Source organism: Calidris pugnax, unplaced genomic scaffold, assembly GCF_001431845.1.
Source record: "Calidris pugnax isolate Ruff unplaced genomic scaffold, ASM143184v1 scaffold188, whole genome shotgun sequence".
Taxonomy (NCBI): Eukaryota; Metazoa; Chordata; class Aves; order Charadriiformes; family Scolopacidae; genus Calidris; species Calidris pugnax.
The window spans coordinates 9,163,836-9,184,130 of record NW_015091257.1 but is presented as its reverse complement, the minus strand read 5'-3'; the positions used below and the strand labels follow the sequence as shown (position 1 = coordinate 9,184,130).

Here is a 20,295-nt window from a genome sequence, read left to right as displayed (position 1 = left end):
AGGATAAGGCTGTGGGAGGTACTGCTTCATTAGCCTGACTTTTGTGTAAAGCATACTCATGTCAGTGGGGCGTTGTTAGTAACATCCTGAGGAAACAGCGTCAGGGGATGGGGAGTTTATTGCCCATCTTCTATGATAACATAGATCCTGTTACAACCCCAACAGTTAATTTCTTTTGAAACTCTGAATTATGGAGTATTAAAGGTACGCAGAGGATTTCTTTCAGAACACTGCATTTTCTGAAGCAGTTTTAGGACCAAGCAATTTCCTGGAGTTATGCTCCCAGGATGCTGCCTCAGGGGAGTAGCTGAGGTAGCCAAGCTATAATATAAATGTATAGTGTAGTGGTGTTGCTCACCTGAAGGGCATATCCAGTAAACTACTTTGGATACTGAGGGGTTGGTCTCATTGCTTTGTCCACCCTGGACCACAAAGTCCACCTCTGACAATGAGGTCATGATCTTTAGTCCTGAAGAACAGCAAAGTCAAAACAGTGGATCTTAAGTGCTTCCTGCCCTGTAATGTTTCTGCTGTTATTACTGCATTTCCCCTTGGTTCCTTGAACCAGCTAAGCCATGCTCTCGAGTTTTCTGCTCATTTCAGAAACTGCCAGACAGCAGTTTGTGGAGCAGAAGGTTGCAACTTTCCTTCACCCAGTCCCTGCAGGACTGACTGCTGGCCGTGCAGCCACTGGAGAGGAAAGAAACCCAGTGGTGCTCATGGGAGTTCAAAGGGGAGCATTGGCTGGTCTTTGTGGTCTGGACCTGGACTATACGCTTTTTCAGAATTCCCTTTGATACTTGGCTACAGAACAGGAGTGCAACAAGACCATCTAACTGGCCATGGTACACTGACATTTTTAGCCATTTAGTTAACAAAGCCTTGGAGAGTTCTTACGTTGTAAGAGCTGTGAAATTAGTGCTGTAATATATTTTGATTTGGTTATGTTGACAGGATCGGGAATAAAGGTTTTATGATATGATTTTCTAGTGCTAATGGGCTGTGAAAATACAACTTCTGGGTGATGGGAGATATACTCTGACAAGATTCCACAGTCTAACAATCTTAACAAGAATATAAGAGTATCCTATATCCTATAATTTCTCCTGAGGGAACCAACGAATGTAACCTCTAAAAGAGAATGCTAAAGAAGTGGGACCTAGGATACCTTTGGAAGATATTGGGGACAGGATAGACGTTCAATATCTTGTAGACCAGGGTACTGTCTACATGCTCACAAACATAGAGGTCCAATTTTCTATATCACTGTGTGTGGAGAGGATAATATTCTTTCTTTTCACCATCTTTTGCATCTGTCAGTTCCTATGCAAACTGTGTCTCATATAGTCTGTGTAGGTGTGGGACAAGGTCTCTTTATTACATGTATGCTGAAAGGAAGGTATCTTTTTGTTCTGTAAACTAATATAATGATGACTATGATTAATGGTGGAATTTTTCCAGAAATGTAGCCACCAAATCAGTTTTAATGCAGGTTCAAAGATGGCAATATTCTCAGCATTGGCATGGAGAATAGGGGATTTTTTTCTTTCGATCCCTAAGCAAAAATTGTTTCCTCCAGTTTATGGATGCATTTTTCTACTCAGTTATTTTGTACTTCAACCATATAAACCTTGTTTACTAATTTAAATGTGTAATAGGCTCAGTTTCAATAACTAATTTGTGTATGTTTCTTCACAAATGTCAGGTAGGATAACATTTCCCTGGAGAAAGTATATAAGAAGTCAATAAAATATGTGTAACATGATTGCATCAGTCAGATACACACAATTATTGAGCTGTTCTAATACACACTCATTTCATGTATTGATGTTTTCATTCTTAAAGAAAACAAGAAGAACTCAAACATTATTATTTTTATGCAAAGGAGATATTAATTCTCATCCTTTTAAATATATGTTCACCATCCTTAAATGTAAATTAATAATTTACAAGTCTATAATTATATTCAAATCACTGAGGGAAGGGAAGCGATACCTCTGCTTTTCTTCCAGTTCTTTTTAATGGAGTCTGTAGCTGTTACAATCGTGACAGATGTTACACTTTGAATGTCACTGTTGTTCCAATATCCCTGCCTAAAGAAAACTTGGAATAGAAGTAATAGTGCTGTGAATTTCCCCATTCATTTTAGTTATTCATTAAGTGAAATACCAGTTTAAAAGTAGTTTTAAAAATTAGTATGGATAATTAGGGGAAGGACGTATAGTTTCTTCAAAAGTAAATCTAATTGCAGGAGTCCTGTGTGGATAAAATGAAGAACCATGCTAAGCGTAGATAAGATTTGTATGTTAAGACCTTTAAGAACATATTGCAGGATTTGTTTGGGAGATCATAACTGGTTTTATTGCATCCATTTAGCTTGAAGACAGACCCAGCTTTCATTACTTTGGGAAATGTTATGTCAGGTAATGTGTAAAAGACTAGGAGATCATGAATCGTTGACAAAATGCAGTTTTTACATTTGTAAGGTAGATAAGATCTTCATTGGGAGCTGTAAATTCAGACAGTGATGCATTAAACTGTACAGATAAACAAAAATAAGTTCTTGTCTGTCTCTATATCCATAAATTTCCTTCTCCTTTGCAAACCAGTGCTGTAGTCCCAGATTTAATTAAAACAGTGATTAAAGTATCTTGTAACCGCACACTCAAGCATAAGCTATGGCACACTCCTTAGCAGCAGAAGTGCATGCCTGTCATAGTTTTGTAAATCTGCTGCTTTCCCCAAGAAGCAGGCAAGCCAGTGTTTCGTCTTAATGATGATCGTGGAGTGGACTGAAACATTATATCCCAGGTCCAAGGAGAGCGTGAGTAGGTATTTCTAAAAGCTGTGTGTGTAAGGAGTACATGACTCTTCTACTCCTTGCAAGGAACACAGTGTTTTTCTCATTCTTGAGCACACTATTGCTAATGTACAAAACCAGGACTGGCATTTTCAGTCTTGTGCAATGCTGTGAGTTTGATTGATTGGTATTTGCAATTTTTAGTTGTTTTTTTTTTTTTTTTTTTTTTAACATAAATTTGTATGATGTGAATCTGCGTATTGTCATTAACTTCTACTGGATATAAAGCAGCTTTGCTCTAAAGTATTAAAAGTATTTTCTGTGCCAGTTTTTTAATCTTCTTGACAGCAGTACATACTTGTTTGTCCCTGTCCCATAAATCACTGTTTCTACAGTGAAAAGACTTCTATTCGGGACCTTTTTTTTTTTTTTTTTTTTAACATTTCTTGTATGCGTGCTAATGGCTGTCTCCAGGCTACACCATTTGCTTAATTGAGATCCTGCCTTGGTGCAGAAACGAGGCATACTGTATTTGTGGATCTGGCAGCAGTGAGAACTGTGTCAATAATTTCAGAGGGGAGGGAATTAGGACCTGTAGAACATTGTAAGTTTTATGGAATGCTAAATACATTCCTTAACAAGACAAAATAACTCTTCCCTTACTTTCTTTCATTACTTTTCTGTTTTCCTTTGCCTTTGTCCCCAGCTTTTATCCTCTCATTTTCATAATCATGAGAAGCCAAATTAATCTCGGGTATAAGAATGCCAAACCAGCTTTGAATTTCTTTGACTCTTCTGACTCTTTATACTTTGAGGCCAACAATGAGGGCCAGAAACTACCTAGATCTTACCAGCTGAGATACCGTGTGGCTCATTGGTTTGGCAGATCCATCTCCCATTCAGCCGCAGATGTCCACATGTGAAGACACATCTACTTGTATCATGGCAGACACCCATTCACTCATGAGTCACTGTGTTTTCTTTTTGTATTAGGTATGCTACAGGTCATACGCTTTGCTTCCAGTAAAAATCACTTGCTCTCTCTGTAAGTAACCGTGTGATCAAATCCTGAGAGAGTGGGAGGGAAGGGACCCAGATGAAGAGGTTAAAAATCATCCTCCACTCAGAGAAGTAAAGCAATAAAATAAGGCGCGCAGCTGGCAAAACTGTGGGGAGAAAAGCAGAGAAAGATAAAAAAAAATTAATCTCAAGAGCATAAGACTACAAATGAGGAATGAATGTAGTTTGAAAGTGGCTCAACAAAAGAAAGGGAAAAGTTGAAATAGTGAAATAGGAAGTCCACATGGGCAAGCTAGAAGATCACAGTCAGGATCAGTGAAAACAAATAATAAGCAGAAAAAGCAAGACACACAAAATATTCTTATGTGTAAGCCAGAACAAATGATCAGGGTAACAACGTGACATGCTTTTCAAATTTTTGAAGGAAGGAAAATGGCAACAGAAATAGTGAGGGGAACAGTTTTAGAAACTGATAGTGGAGATGAAAGGCTTCTCTTCAACAGTTTCTCTTTCTGTCTAGTAATCTAAAAGTTTTACTGTTCTAAGTATAAACCAGGCAATACAAATGAGAGCAAACATCATTTATTTTAATTTATGTGTATTTGCATGGTGTATGTGGTACATGTCGGCTTTATTTTAGATGGTAATCTGTCTTTGTGGAATCTCGTAATTTTTGTTCTTTAGTAGCCAGGTAGATTGCAATGCAGCATCTCGGCAGAGGTGGCCACTCGGTGGGTGCACCACTGCTCTAGCAGAGGTGGAATGAAGCCTGAGGAGTCCCTACCTTGTACTACTGGCGACAGAGCCAAGGTGTTCTCTTTTACCTAATGAGAGTTTGTATTTCTGGAGCAGATCACTCTGGTTCTCAATCTTGCTGTCCTCAGTATATTTTTGTGTACATGGTAGTAACAAATGTAGGCTTGTAACTTCCAGGTCACTCAGCTCTCCTCATCCATGGAGCAGGAAAATCTCTTTGTGCTGGAAAGCAGCAAAAACACCCAGCAAAACCATTCAGCTTCAAGTTCAGCTGCCTGGATTTCAGAGGCATTTTTGATGCTGAGTGTACACCGAAGTTCCCGTTGTGGGCACTGGAGCCTACTCAGCTCACCAGGTACATTTATTTTAGGAAGAGCCGATCAGCTCTCTAGACTGAGCCTGGACTCTACGCTTAGCTGCCTAAGGTCTTGATGGACTGTAACAGGAGTTCAGAGGCCTCGCTGGTGTTTGGACACCTGCATGGAGGAGTCTGAATCTGCAAGCTGACGTTCTGCTCCTGGGGTGCCGCAGCCTGGGCAGGGCCCCAGGGAGCCCCCCAGGAGCAGGCCGGGTGGATGGTTGTAGGGAGGTGATTGTCCCCCTGTACTCAGCACTGGTAAGGCCACACCTCGAGTATTGTGTCCAGTTTTGGGCACCTCAATACAAGAGAGATATCGAGGTGCTGGAGCGAGTGCAGAGGAGGGCAACGAAACTAGTGAAGGGCCTGGAAGACAAATCATATGAAGAACGGCTGAAGGAGTTGGGACTGTTTAGTATGAGGAAGAGGAGGCTGAGGGGAGACCTCATCACTCTCTACAACTACTTGAAAGGACACTGTAGAGAGGTTGGTGCTGGTCTCTTCTCACAGGTAATTAATGACAGAACGAGAGGGAACGGCTTCAAGCTGCAACAGGGTAGGTTTAGACTGAACATTAGGAAGGAATTTTTCACAGAAAGAGTGGTCAGGCATTGGAACAGGCTGCCCAGGGAGGTGGTTGAGTCACCATCCCTGGCTGTGTTTAGATGCGGTACTGAGGGATATGGTGTAGGGGAGGACTTTGTAGAGTAGGGTAGATGGTTGGACTCGATGATCCCAAGGGTCTCTTCCAACCTGAATAATTCTATGATTCTATGATTCTATGATGCATGACATGCCTGGCCGCTGGGGCTCCAGCTGCCACCCCAGCCCTGCCACCACCATCCCTCGCTGGAGGCTGCTCAGCCCTCACCAGCAGTCAGCAGGCTGGGGGGCTCAGTGGGGCTTGTTCTTACGCTGGTACCAAGTGTGTAAGGTGTCCTGGCGTAATGAGGAACTCGGCAGGTGCCATCTTACTCTCGTCTGGCGGCGGTTTTCTCTACTGAGGGCGAACATACTGACTGAGGCCTCTGTGTTTTATAGCCCCTGCAATGCAAAACATCCCACTGTCATTCACCAGGCCTTTATAATTTCTGCTAAAAAAATAAGCTGAGCCATTGGGGGGAAAAAAAAAAAAAAAAGAAAGAAAAAGTTAGGTCATTTGTTCTCATAAAGACTAATTATAAAACCCATGACTCTGTTATTTAACATTCAGTTCACTTTAAGTCCGTTGGCAATGCTGCCTCCTGTATTTCCTGAACGTGTTCCTACAAACTAGTTTTCTGGAGGGGTGAGGGCTGACTCAGAGAGTTTGAAACTCAGCTGAGAGAGGAGAGTTGCTTTTCATATTTATGATTGTATTTGCTGCTGTGTCTAATAGGACCCCGGCTTAAGAGATACTGTCTAGCTTATAAAGTAAAAACAAATATTACAGGTCAAATTCCTGATTTCGTATTAAACCCTTACAAATAAAAAAATAAAAAAAAAGAAAAGAAAAATATTCCTAAGAAATCAAGTGTCCTGGAATTTTCCACATCAAGCTGATCCAACACAGAGAGTACAGACTAAAGGGAATACTTTGTGGTTTAAATAGGATGAGGTTAATATTGCCTTCCTAAATATAATCTCTTACTATACTGATAGGATATGGTGTTTCTAATTTTAATTACAGGGATGAGTGGGTTGGATTGCTACAATTGAGATTTGGGTTAGGGTGTGGATTTATAGCCCTGCTCCTCCCTGTAAAGGCTGGGACTGCTTCTGTCTGAACTCATCTTTTCAATTAATTTTCAGTAATTAAAGGGTGCTGTGTGGGATGGGGCTAAAGAGAAACACAATTAAAATGTAATGCTTCTCCTCTGGTATCTGCATCCTTATTTATTTTAAACCATCTTCAGTGCTCTGATGAGTTTAAGTCTTCCTGCATCACATACTGTGCAAGCAGAAATATGCGAGTGAACTGTTGCCAATGGCTCTGAGCAAGCATTGGGCATGTTTCAGATTACACTGTGTTTTCTTGTTCAGATCTGATCTCCTTGCTAGGCGAGGCTGAGAAAGGCAGCTCTAGGGGATTTACTTCCAGCAGCAGCACATGATCCGTCAATCGCGTGATTCTCACCACCGAGGCCTAATGGGGAGGGTGAAGAAAAAGCAAAGGCTGCCTTGGGGAAGCAGCAGCAGTTTCTTCTGCTCGTGGGGCTCCTCCGCCAGCCGGACGCTTCATGGCTTCTCCCAGGTTAGAAACCTACTGCTGCCCGAACCGGGATGCAGCTACACAGCTAGTGATGAGCTTCCAGCCCGACGTCTTCTGCGGAGTTTGCGTTGGCAGCGCCTCCGTCAGCCTGCTGCTGACCATCCTGCAGCTCCTGCCGAAGAAGGGACAGAGCCCGTGGAAGATGCACAAAGCCTCCTCCTCTTCCACCATCCTTCTCCTTATCTCTATTTGCGACATCCTTGGTGGCTTAGGTAAGCACCAGCTTGATGTCCCTCACCCTTGCTGTAGTAGGGCTCTTGTTGCTTTGAGGTACCACAGCCAAATGGAGCCGGTGAGTGGACAACAGAGATTTCTGAGGGAAACATGCTGTATGTATTCATGGGATGATGGGCCTTTGCGGGAGGAAGGTCTCATTTAATAGTTACATTTTAGCAGTAAAAGCTTGTGATAAATATACACCAAAATCTCTACTTCAAAACAAATTAAAATCAGAACAGTGCCTGGCTCTCAGAGGAAGGCATAAAAGTGAAGGTGAGGCAGCATGTTTAAAACTAAAGCTGCCATCAAACACTTTGCTGATCTTTAGGAGTGCATTTGAAAAATACTTCCTATATGTCTTTAAATCCCTCAGACCAAGTTTGCCATCTTGTTCGTGTGCCAGGCATTTCTCGGCACACCGTGTCTGCTGCAAACGTGTTTGAATATCAGCTGTACACACATCATGCTGGACACAGGCTTTTGAAATGCAAGCGAAGCTCCCTTATCAAGGGCAACCTGCTGCCCGGCCCCTGGCTGATAGGCTGGAGGAGTAAAACAACAGAGAATAAAACAATATGTATGAGTCAAAATGAAACTAATGTGTCTAAATCTGTCCCATCAATCTATGGCATTTACTACCAAATTAGGTATAAATTACCATGTCACATGGCATGAAAATACAGGATGAGTTTTTTTTTTCTACAATAACACTTTTTCCCTCACATTAGATAACAGAAGTGGTACTGGTTTGTAGGTCTCTCTCACTGCCTGGGGAGGGAGTGGGATGTCAGGTCTTTTCCCCTTTCATACCTAGCCAGGTATGAAGTTCTCACGTTGCATAATAAGTACCAATATTAAAACAAGCAATTGAGGGGGAAATAAAAAAGGAGATGGAAAAAGTGTGTGTGCATTCACCTGGAAGAGGTTCTGTCAGTCAAATGAGGCCAGCAATAGATAAAGTTATTTCTCTCCCTTTCACTGACAAACTCTAATCCATCAGTGTCTTGAAATTAGACACACCTTTGTGGGTGGGAAGGTGTTCTCTTTTGGTGGGAAACCTGGTGGTTTGTTCTGCTACATGTTGGTGCTTTAATGCCTGTTCCAAGCAAACCCAGAAAACTGCACTAACAAAATGTAAGTTCATTTTAAAAAATGGGTATTGTTCTCGCCTAATTCCAAAGCCCTGCTTTATTCAGTCCTGTGGCAGAGAGGAAAAGAGCTGCTTGTAAAAATGAAGACAGCGAAAAGTGGGAAATATTTTTTTCTGCAATGAGGGACTAAGAGAGAAATGAATATTAGTATATGAATATACGCTTGTAAAATTGTAAATAGTTTCTGTTTTTTGTCAATCTGTTAAATGATACCCGATTTATTTTAGGGAAGTGCGTGACAGTAAGTAAGTGAGATTTTAATCTACGTAACATTTCAAGTCCTGGTATCTTCAGACTCTTGGGGCTACCTTCGCTGGACGATTATAGCAATGTTTAAATAGCACAGTTGTTCCTCCTCTGCAGCCGTAGCCTTCCGGTGGACGCACAAAATCTGGGCTGCGATGTGAAATATGTAGCCGGGGAGAAGCATGTGACTCAAATCACGCCAGCAGATTCAAAGCATTAATACTTTTTTTTAAAAATTATTATTATTTTTTATTTTTTTTCTTTAGGTATGATCTTCAGGTCAAGCGTGTGGCTAGGCTTCCCGGGCTTCATAGCTAACATTTCTGTGGCGAACGGGACCGACGTGTGGCCTTCTGCTTTCTGCGTGGGGAGCGCGGTAGGTGCAGAGATGGCCCCCCCCTTCCTCCCGCTCCCAGTTGACAGTCCCTCGTGGGGAGTCTGAAAGGCAAACCGCTGCATCCAGAAGGAGATTTCGGCTGTGAGTCAGAGCCTGGATATGATGGTTTCAGCCTCTGCCACACCCCTGCAAGTGTGTTCATGCCTCCTGCCGAAAGCCTGGCTCGGGGCGGGCAGGGAGGGCACGGGGCAGCACGGTACAGACTGGCCCCATGCTTTTTGTAGTACTTGCTCCTTGCAGAGCGCTGGGATAGTGGAGGGCAAATCCCGTACTAAAGTCAGGGGTATGGAGGTGTAAAGGTGCTACAGGCATTCCCAAATGGGCCCTGAAGCCACCGGCTGGGTTCGCACTGGCATCGCTGGTCCCTCAGCACGAGGGTGTCTGCCCACCTTCTCCGGCAGAAATTACAGCCCCTGCAGTGGCATACTGTGGGGGCTGACCCAAACCAGCAGCTCGGGTGGCTTAAATTAGCTTTTGCGGTGTGAGAGTGTGTGCTTTCGACACACAGGGACTGCAGGATAAATATACCCAAAGAGGCAAAGCTGCTGCGGAAGTTCCGTCCCTGCCGTGCAGGACTACGGTTCAGACTGCTGTCTGTACGGGCATTCAGAAATGACCACGTCTGGCCTAGTCTAATTAAGTATCTTCTGGATTAAAGCACATGGAATAAGAAAACGTAAATGCATTACAGAAGTGCAGATTGAAACTTGGTTTCAAATATTACAATCAATTACTGAGACATGTAGTTTGAGTATATTGTACAAGAAAAAGACGTGTTTTTTTTCCCAAAACATGGAGAATGACAAATAAGACAGATCACCACTTTACCCAAATTCAGTAGGAATGCAGGGTGCCCAGTGAATTAATACATGAGCAATAACACTATGAGCTTTACAATTTGAAGTTTACAATTTAGAAGAGGATATGCTGCATGTAAACAAAATTATTCAGCTCCAGTAGTTTTTAAATAATTTGTGCTAAAATGCAACTCCTTATACGCCTCTATAATGACAATGTCAGTCATGATACTCTTGTGCCATAGAAGCAAATAGCAGTTGTATACATCTATCAGTTCTCAGTTCCATCATACATGTTTAAGTTTTGATTATTAGATGCAAATATTGACTTTTTTTCTTTGAGGAAAGGGAAACCAGCAACATCAATATCTTGTAGCAAGTCCTATTCAAAATCCGTGTTTCCCTATGGCTTAAATTTCACTTTCTGCCCTTAACACAAAACAAATAATATTTTTAAACAGTGACAAAGATACTGTATGCACACTGTTTGTTTTTCATTTGGATCTCAGGTTAGATGGGGAGCAGCATAGCGGTCTACCACAATTTTTATTTTCCCTTTCTTGGGCTCCAGCAAAGTGCTGTAGTTTGAGTCACTTGCTAAATTTAGATTTAATTATATTGGAATGAAGAATAACCCTCCTTCCACTCACTTCCCCTAACATATTCTCATGTGAGTTAATAAAATGTTTCTGATTCTATTTTATTTTTCTTTTAGTGCTATTGTTTGTTTTCACTTACCCACAAGCCAATACAAACTCCAAATAGTGAGGCCTTTAGGCACGCTACTCCTTGGGTTTGCAGAGGGGCACTCTCCCAGGCACTGTAGCAAAATGTGTCATTTTTCATAAAAGTGAGGTAGTGTATGGAGATTTTGGGTTTAGGTGCATCTAATTTGTATTGTTGTTGGAGTCAGTCTTGTTTATGCTGGATTTTCCGGTGGAAAGACCCCACAGTTTATTTGTGTGTGTGTGTAGTAAATTGTGCATTTTATAACTGTAAATATATAAAAGTGCACACGAAGTTATATGCTGAGTGGATAAAGTGCATTACAAGGAAGCCTGGATTTTTTTATTTTCTGACTCCTGTGCACTAGCAAAATTTTAGTGCCCTTCTGTTCACTAGCAAAAAAAGTGCACTAGCAACATGTTTCAATTAGATACTGAATAATTCATGTCACAAATGACTAGAGGCAGGGTCTACACCCATGGAGGAAGGAAATATTTCCCAGCTTGATTTACCTTTTGGAGGAAGGAATAGTAGATCTCTATTCACTGACGTTTGGCTCAGTAACAAGTATGTTGGTTTCCAGCTGTAAAAGGATGCTACTGTGGGGCTGTAACAAAGGATATTCAAATAAGAAATGAAAGAGGGCTCAGAGAGAAGGTAATCTGAATATTAAAATAATTCCAGACTATTACAAAGGGCCATCTCCTGTGGGGAAAAAATTTGAAGTCTATAAACAGCAGCAAAGAAAGGTCACTCATCTTATATAGGCTCATGGGAAAAATGCATAGGGTCAGCTCACGAATGCTGAGGAATTTAACTTGACTTGAACCTGTTTCCTTTGGATTTTTATTGAAGAAATCAGTCAGGGAGTTCAGTATGGATAATGTTCCCAGAGAGTGAGTGATATTTTTGTTAATGACCTTTTTTTCTTAATAACCGTTCCTGAATTGGATTCTTGTCCATGGAGAAAATGCCCATCACATGCCGAAGCCACGATGCACAGGCACTCTGTGGTGATGACTGACCTCAGTTATATTTTCATGCCTCAGCTACTGAGAAACTACTAAAATTTTAATCTAAAATTAAAACTTCCTTACTATAAATTTCTTTGGGCTTCACTCATGACATTGAGGGCTAGGACTGGAGAGGTAAATAACAGGTTTTCTAAACAACAGAGTAAGTTGTGAGAGCAAATGCTGTTCAATTTACCTATGACTACAGCAAGGCTGTTACTGTGATTTTGAGTAAGATTTCATATTTCATGATCTCAGCTGGAAAATACACACATTTACAGAAAAATCACCAGGCTAAAGGTTTGAGTCCCTTCCCTGTCCCCAGTGGTGCTTGAGAAGCAGCTGTGACATTTGGCATTTTTTTCCCCGCAGATGTGGATCCAGCTATTATACAGTGCTGGCTTCTGGTGGTTGTTTTGCTATGCCATTGATTCCTACTTGGTGGTAAGAAGATCAGCTGGACTGAGGTACCAGAGTTAAAGCTCTGAATTTGTTATTTTTCCTTCCAACACTATATGTCCATGCTTGCCTGCAGTTGTCTAAGTGTATAAGTGAAGCTTGTACAATCGTCTCATGTTCATACAGTTACCAGGTAATGATATAGGTGAGTGGTGTGCTAAGTGCTTAAATTGCCGGGGCAATTTAAGATTGGTTTGTTTATGTTCAAATGGAATTTAAATGTAACTGAACTCATTTAACCTTTGGAAAAATAGGGAGCAGATCGGGGTCTATAAAATTTATTGCAGTGAGATACTATTTTTGTCCTTCCTCTGCACCTGAAATTGATTCTTGTGGCAAGAAAAGTGTTATCCTGAAAGTAATATACTCCGTCCCTGTTAATAAAAAAAAAATACCATATGTACTTGGGCCTGATTCTAAGATCAGATTAAACAACGAAAGACTTCTGATACACGGATCTGAAGCTCCCTAAGATGGGAGCAGTATGTGAGTCTGAAGATAAGTATTACCTGGTCTAGTGGGAGGTGTCCCTGCCCATGGCAGGGGGGTTGGAACTTGATGATCTTTTAAGTCCCTTCCAACTCCAACCATTCTATGATTCTATAATTATCTGCAAATTACAGAAGGGTCATTTATTTGACTATTCAACTCCATTCAAATCCCTTAATTTGTTCTCTGCAGGTGAAATGAAAGATGTAGGGGTTCCTTCTGGAGATTTGGGCATAAGAGGCAAGTTCTCCACCCTACAGGATGGAGGACATAGGACTTCTGTGTGCAAGCCTGAACAACTGCTTTGGCTCATCCTTTTTCTGAAGGCCCCCTCCATCCCATCTGCTTTCCTTAGTTTAATGTACTACCAATGTTGTTCTGCACTGTTTCTTATCTGTAAAGCTCTTTTTCAGTGAGGGTCCTGTTTTTATGTTGCACTGTGAAAAGTGTAAGGTTTAGTGTCTTTAATTACACCTCTCCTCTTTGGTGCCTGCAGTACGATTGTGCTGTACCACATGATGACGTGGGGCCTGGCGGTGATGCTCTGCGTGGAGGGAATTGCACTGCTTTACTACCCTTCTCTCTCCAGGTAAGCAGGGCTCTGGGAACAACCTGCAAAATCATAGAGCTCTCTGGTCATTTGAATGTCTTTTGCTCAGCTTTAGAGACAGACAGCCAAATGTTGGCCTTTTTTGATCTTTGACAAGCATGTCCTGCTGAGTCAGTGAGTATTCTAGAAACACCTGCCTGGGTTTCAGGGGGCTCTGAAGAAATATGCCCAGCAATATGGGCACTTGGGTGTTCTGCAGCACTGATACAGCTTCTCTTGTGTGCCACTGTTCTCCTACTCCTGATTTTAGCTTTGTATTTGTTCTTTTAAATTTAAGAAAAATACACAGACAATGCATGTTAATAAATTTTGTGTCCCGTGTGAACTGGTGTTGAAGCTCTGTGAATTAAAAGTATAGCATCTGTTTGCATCGGTTAATTTTTTACATTAACGGTGACACAGAATAGCCAGAACTGTCACGTCAATAAAAAAAACCCACATAAGCTGTTAATGATTTTTTCTCAGCTGTGAAAATGGCTTGGAGCATGCAATCCCACATTACATCACAACCTATGCCCCACTCCTGCTAGTGCTGGTGGTCAACCCCATCCTGTTTAGGAGGACAGTATCAGCAGGTATGTTCCTAACGGCCAGTATGAATCAGTATGGGTTATTTAGCAACGTAACAATACTGTAAAAATTCGTGCCTATGCATTCAGTGATGTGGGATAGCTCCTCATTAAATCATAAAGATACAGCAAAGGGTGGGAGGGAGTTGCCTATTGAAACAAAGATACCATCTTGATGGGAAATTTGCCCTAGAGACACACTCTGGTGATGTACTCAAGCTATGCTGTTATAAACCTCTGCTGCAGATTGGCAAAGGTGTTTCTATGTTACTCAATTGCTCTTGATTTAAAGTATTTGAGGCAGTGTATAGTGGATGCTTAACTCTACTGTAGTATCGGTACCAATCTGGATTTTGGAATGTGATTTATTCTGGTTTAAAGATAACGTTGGTGAGATCTGATAGTTGATTTAACTTCTTGGCAGCCCCGGAGCTAAAAAAAATAATTAAATATGGTCAGAATTTTGTCATTCCTGATTCTGAGCTTATGAAACAAATGGGGATTGTACATAACTGAGTTGGGATCTTGAACTTCCCATTTAATTTATTATCCAGTGTTTTGAAGAAATGAGACTGAAAAAAAGCCACAGATTCAATACATTCTTTGCATGTAATATGATCTGTGCTAGATGTTTGCAGCATCTGAATTCATGCTTATTGTCTACACATTTAATATATGAAAACAGGAACAGAAGACTGTATTCTCAGTTCAGTCTTCATCCCATCTGTCCCATCTACATTCCTCAGTAATACTAATTTTCAAAGGAACAATTGTTCTGTTAAAAAGTTGTTCCTATAAAAAGTTGCTTTTTTATGGGAAAATACACACAGTATATTTGTGTTTGTGCACATGTATATTCCTTGAGATATCTGAACAGCATGTGGCATAACTGTCTATTTTTGCTGACATTACACCTTCAGGTTCTAGAGGTGTAGCCAATGCTATATCAATTACACAATGAAATATAATGTGCATAATAGGTTAGAATGTATTCTATTTTAGTCTAGATAATAAATATATGATTATATCACACATTATATAGAAGTTACAAGCGCTGCTTTTTTTGTTAAAAAAGTATGTTGACCATACTACTTTCTATTTTCAGTGGGAGTGAGAGAAGAAAAAACAGTTAGTGGGATATCACTTATTTTAGGAATCTATAATGGATGTACTTCTTTTCCTTTGGTATCAGGCTTTATGTGAGATTTATGTATGATGGTCCTTCCAGCTTCTGAATTTCTGCTGCCGATAAATCTGTCTGTTCCCTCTTAGATACCTATCTTCTGTACCCTTGTGCCTATCACTAAAAAGATACACATATATTAATGAGCATATAATTGTATACTTCCCAGTTGCCTCCTTACTGAAAGGGAGACAAGGGATTTACACAGAGAATGAGAGACGTCTGGGGACAGAGATCCAGATCCGCTTCTTCAAAATTATGCTGGTATTCGTTATTTGGTAAGAGGTGCATTATTTTGGTTTAAACTGCCTTTCGCCCAGCTGGAGAAGCTAGGGGACAAGAATAGAGTCAGTCTGACGGGTTGCTTCATTTGTTTGTCTTTATGCTTGGAAGGGAAGGTGTCTAAGGAAGAAGTAGCTCTAAACTAGTTCACAGAGTAGCTGAATCACTCATGTAGCATCACAAGGCTGCGAGGAAATGATAAAAATGTTTAACCGACAGGAAAACAATGACCCCAAGAAACAATAGTGAAAAAATAACCCACACAGCATCGGGCATAGACTAAAGCTGTCTGGAGCAGCAGCTCCCCAGCACTGTGGGGTGATAGCTTTCTGTACCCAAAATTTCTCAGAGTCTCTTGTCACCAAGCACATCAGTGAAAAGCTGCAATAAATGTGTTTCTAAGATAGGCTTCATGGACCTGGCTATGATTATAGACGATTATAGCCACCTCTGTGGTTTGCAGATCCCAAGTGTGTGAAAAAAGCATGGATATTGACTGGAAATACAGGGTTATATGCCAGAAAAAAAAATCTCCATGTGATCGTGTGTGAAATTTCTAATAATTTAATCTTTTTCTTAATATTCCATCTTCATCTATGCAAATAGTACTTTGGGGTAGGAAAGGAAAGAGATAGGGAGGAGAGGAGGGAAGGAAAAAGACAAGTGGGGAAGGAGGGAGGGTACAAACCCCAAATCCCTGTACCTCTGCTTCAGCAGCACCATCCAGTGTGAAAGATTCTGGAGTGGTACTGGATGCACCCAGCAAAACAGAACTGAAATAGGACCTGATTTTGAAGGAAAAGTTTTTACTGCAATCTCACAATTATCCTACAGCAATAAAGGCAGCAGCAGGAGTGGTGATCCTCTCTCCAAGAGTCTGTGCAATGACCTAGCAAGGAGGAGTCACTGCTATGAAGTGTTTACTACCTCCATGGGTAATACAAGCAACAGTGGAGGGAGAAAACAGTCCTGGAGCACTGAAATGACTTGGCCAAACTTATCAGTCTCTACAACTACTTAACTTTTTTATCCACAGGTACCTTAATGCACGTTACATTGCTTTAAAAGGCTGAGCAGGGAGAAAGACTGCCTTTTAATCTTCTCCTGCCTGCTGTATACTGGAGTGCTCTGAAGTGAAATTACTATCTTTTCTTGGCAAGTAACAGAGTCTGCTTGGCTCAGGAGAGAGGTTTCTAGTGCGAAGGGTGAGGTAGCCAGCAGGAGACAGGGGGAGAGACAGCAGCAAAGGATCCTGCAGCATGGCTTCCTGGAAATTGTTGAAAATAATGAGGAGCAGAGATTTAGCCAGGCTTCCAGGGCTTTGGAAAGAAAGAGCCCAGAGGCACAACAGAAGTGTGTTGCAACCTAAGGAATGGTGGCCAGCTTGCTGGTCTGGGAGCAAGCATGAAAGAAAGGCCTGGTTCCCCAAGGACACAGTGGGGACATTTGTTTATTTCCATTCTGTCTCATTCTGGGTTTTCCTATTAAAAAAAAAAATAATTGCAGCTCTAGTTTTGGATTTTGTTCTCCTAATAAAACAGAAACTTTAGAGTGTAAAAACTCTCTCAAAGGTTACTGCAAGGAAAGACTGAGGCAGTCCCATCTCAGAAGCTTAGGGAAGATTCCCTGCCATCCCAGAAGTCAGATATGAGATGAGTTAGTCAAAGACAGCAGGTTGGGGCAGCTTGGGGTAGAAGACATGTCTGCAGATTTAGGAGTGGAGAGCAGGAGGACACGTATAAACCTTTATAGAAAGTATGACATGGATGCTGATGGTTTTCTTTCTGCAGCTGCAATAGGACTGTATAGAAATGCTGGTCTGCCTGTTCAGACATCCTAAGAAGTTACAGACTTTACTGTAACCTTTATTTAGTGTAGAATATACTCAGTTTCTTTCACAGAATGAGGTTTGGTTATGCTTATCCTTCTTTGGAGACAGAAGTTACCTTTATTCCAAAAAAAAGATGTCATTTTCAAGGATTTCAAAGTAGACTTTGGTTTTAGTTTGTAGTTTTTTTACATACATTTTGAAAGTCTGATGTAATCTAAGCCTGGAATTCTAACTCCAGCTAGAGTTTCAGCAGCCTTTTACAACACCCAAGCATATGTTTGGTTTTCTTATCTGTGAGCACTACTCTCTTAAGACACAAGCAAAAGAAGTCAGCATGCGTGACGTGCCCATTATGGATCCTAGTTTTTTATCAATTTTGTCCTGCAATTTACTGTTCTTCAGCAAGATCAAATGGTTGGGGTTTTGGGTTGGGGCTTTTTGTGTGTGTGTGTGGTTTTATTTTTGTTGTTGTTATGTTGATTTCTTTGTCTCGGCCTGTTTTAGCAGGTAAGTGTCTGGTGTTTGATCTCAGAGACCTACTGGTCCCTTGAGATTGAGACAACATTAAAAAAAATCTCACTTTCCTTATTAGTGATCCTAATTTCTATAATTTGAAAGTATAGCATATTTTACATACACATTCATATATATATATATAACTGTCTTGTTCTCTTCTTTATTCCTGCAAAAGCTGGTCATCCAATATCATCAATGAGAGCCTTTTGTTCTACCTCGAAATGCAGCCAGATATCAATGAAATGCCCCTGAAGAACATCAGAAGCGCTGCACTGATCACATGGATTATAATGGTAGGTCAGCCGTGACATTGCTTAGTCTTAGAAATCACTTTTATAAGGCTGGTGGAACAGCACCAGTGTAGTGACTTGCTTATGATTTTTAGGGATATAAACACTCAGAAAATCAAGGGAGAAAAGCAGAAAATAAGAGAGAGGAAGGAGTGGTCACTAGAAGTGCTTTTCACATATAAACTTTGCCAAAAATGTACCCAAGACTAACTCTAATTTTTCTTCCATTTACTGGAGTATGCCTTCTCTTTGTGAGTGATTGCTACCCGTTTTAAGATCAGACAATTACAATGATTTCTAGTCTAACCTTGCTAACCTCTGCCATAATGCAAGCTACAAAGTTTTAGCTCGTGATTCCTGAAGGGTTACCCAATAAAATGGGCATTTTCTGGTAATTTCTGGTAGTTCTTTATTATAAAGAATAATTGCATCTTATGTCATGACATTTGGATAATTATTTGAGGACAAAGGCATGAAAAATCATGAAAGCAATGCACCCAAAAATAGCTGTAAGATGCTGGCCTCTTACTCCTATTGGAATATTTGACAAGGGATTTTTCAGAGGTGATAGTGTAGGTTCCTTTTCCAAGAGTTTATTCTGGAGCTGTTAAATACCTGTAAGGCCTGAGCATGCTTTGTGTAGTTAAACCCTTGAACAGTTTTGTATTGAAGGGTTAAGTGATGCAACTGATTTGATACAACCTCCTCCTCTGGCAAGGAGTGAACACATTCAGTGACAGGGACCTTCCCCTTGCTCACCTGGAGAGCAAGAGGTCAGGTCTAGGAACTGAGCTTTTTTTAAAATTGGCTGTAAAAATAATTGCTCTTTTGTCATGGGAAAAATAGAAATAGCTAAAGCCATTTAGTTGCCAAGTATCCCAAGGCACTGGGAATAGAAACAATTTTTTTTTTTTAAATCACTCGGGGTTTTCTTTTTCAGTGTCCCTCCCCTGTTTTTCCATCCCACTTTGATGGACATTTTCACTGGCTCAGGAATCTGCAGCAATTCCAGACGGATCAATTCCTGCTATTTTTAAAAATTTGACTGTGTGTGCTCGTGTCTACTCTCATATATTTGACTTGGCTTCTAGGGAAAAATATAATATTTGCTTTTGTGAATAAAAAAGTCTAGAGCTTGTGGGGAAAGTTAAAAACACGCCAGGGGAATGACCAGCTAAAATTCCTGCTAGAAAACCATTTGGTGCTTAGTGTTCACCGGGATGGCCTCAGCATATTGAAACAACAGGTCGTGGTATTGTCATTTCACTCCAATTTGTTTGCATCTGCAATGGGAACAACATACATTTCTATTTGCATGCATATCACATCTTTTAAAGACAGCAGTTTTTCAGTGGAAGGGAAGTTGTTTATTGCATGCAAAATGTTTAGCTGGAGTTCAAAATGAAGCCTTGCTGGTCTAACTCCTGTTGCATTTCTCTTTCCTAGGGGGTTCTTAATCCGATGCAAGGCTTCCTCTTCACGTTAGCTTTCTATGGCTGGACAGGATGGAGAGTGGACCTGAAATGGCGAAAAAGAGAAATACCCTGGGAATCAATGTCCTCATCAACTGCGGGTGAAAATGCCTATCCCTCACCAGTGAACTACCCAAGCAACATCCATGATTCAAAGAAGATATCGACAACTGACAGCCAGCAGACTGACGAGGCTATAAGCATGTTGTCTGAAGGTAACACTAGTGGTGATGACAGATTAACCAGGAGCTCTCCCATCTACCAGGGCTGGTAGTTCACAGGCGCAGAGCTGGATCCCACTTCTCACATTTTCAAGACTCATAAAACCACGTCACTGTGTGAACCGTTGCATACTCTGAAATTAAGTTTGTGCCCAATGGCTTGATGGCATTTCCTATAACTTGTGTGTGTGAGAGAGAGCATGTGAGACGCAGAGAAATTATGGTTTATGTCTTCTTTTGCCTTATAGGAGATGTGTTAAAAGGTGTAAAAGCTGATCCTTCTTCAGCAGGAGTATATCTCTGCAAAGATCTGTGTTACTTATGATTCATTGACATCCATTTTGTTTTAGTTTGTCTTGTAACTTCCATATGGTAGAAGAGTCTTTTCTTTAAATAAATGGACTATTAATATGTTGGGTTTTTAAATGTTGCCTTGCTTGCCTCGCTCAGCATAAAATTCCTTACCCAGAATTATAGCTCTAGGATTTCTGAGACACCATTTCCAGCCTTGACACTCTGGTAAAACATTAGTGACAGCAAACTTTGACATAAGCACAAATATTTCCTGTTTATGTAGAATCTCACTGACATAGTCTTCTTTTAGCTTGTTTATATGGATTTTCAGTTTGGTTTTATCTA

At 40.9% G+C, this 20,295-nt stretch overlaps 1 protein-coding gene across 1 annotated transcript; it reads left to right on the top strand.

Moving 5' to 3' along the window:
- The first annotated feature begins 6,782 nt into the window (after positions 1 to 6,782).
- On the top strand, positions 6,783 to 20,082 carry GPR143 (G protein-coupled receptor 143). Its single transcript, XM_014960216.1, has 8 exons — positions 6,783 to 7,397; positions 9,068 to 9,177; positions 12,107 to 12,201; positions 13,179 to 13,271; positions 13,758 to 13,867; positions 15,214 to 15,322; positions 17,849 to 17,966; positions 19,410 to 20,082. The coding sequence occupies exons 1-8, from the start codon at positions 7,154 to 7,156 to the stop codon at positions 19,707 to 19,709; spliced, it is 1,179 nt and encodes a 392-aa protein (XP_014815702.1). The 5' UTR covers positions 6,783 to 7,153; the 3' UTR covers positions 19,710 to 20,082.
- The last annotated feature ends 213 nt before the right edge of the window (positions 20,083 to 20,295 follow it).

Excerpts from the sequence above, each read along its gene's own strand:
- GPR143 (XM_014960216.1), top strand. The coding sequence starts at position 7,154 with ATGGCTTCTCCCAGGTTAGAAACCTACTGCTGCCCGAACCGGGATGCA. Across the intron at positions 7,398-9,067 it reads CGACATCCTTGGTGGCTTAG|GTATGATCTTCAGGTCAAGC; the intron begins GTAAGCACCAGC and ends TTTTTTCTTTAG. Across the intron at positions 15,323-17,848 it reads ATGCTGGTATTCGTTATTTG|CTGGTCATCCAATATCATCA; the intron begins GTAAGAGGTGCA and ends TTCCTGCAAAAG.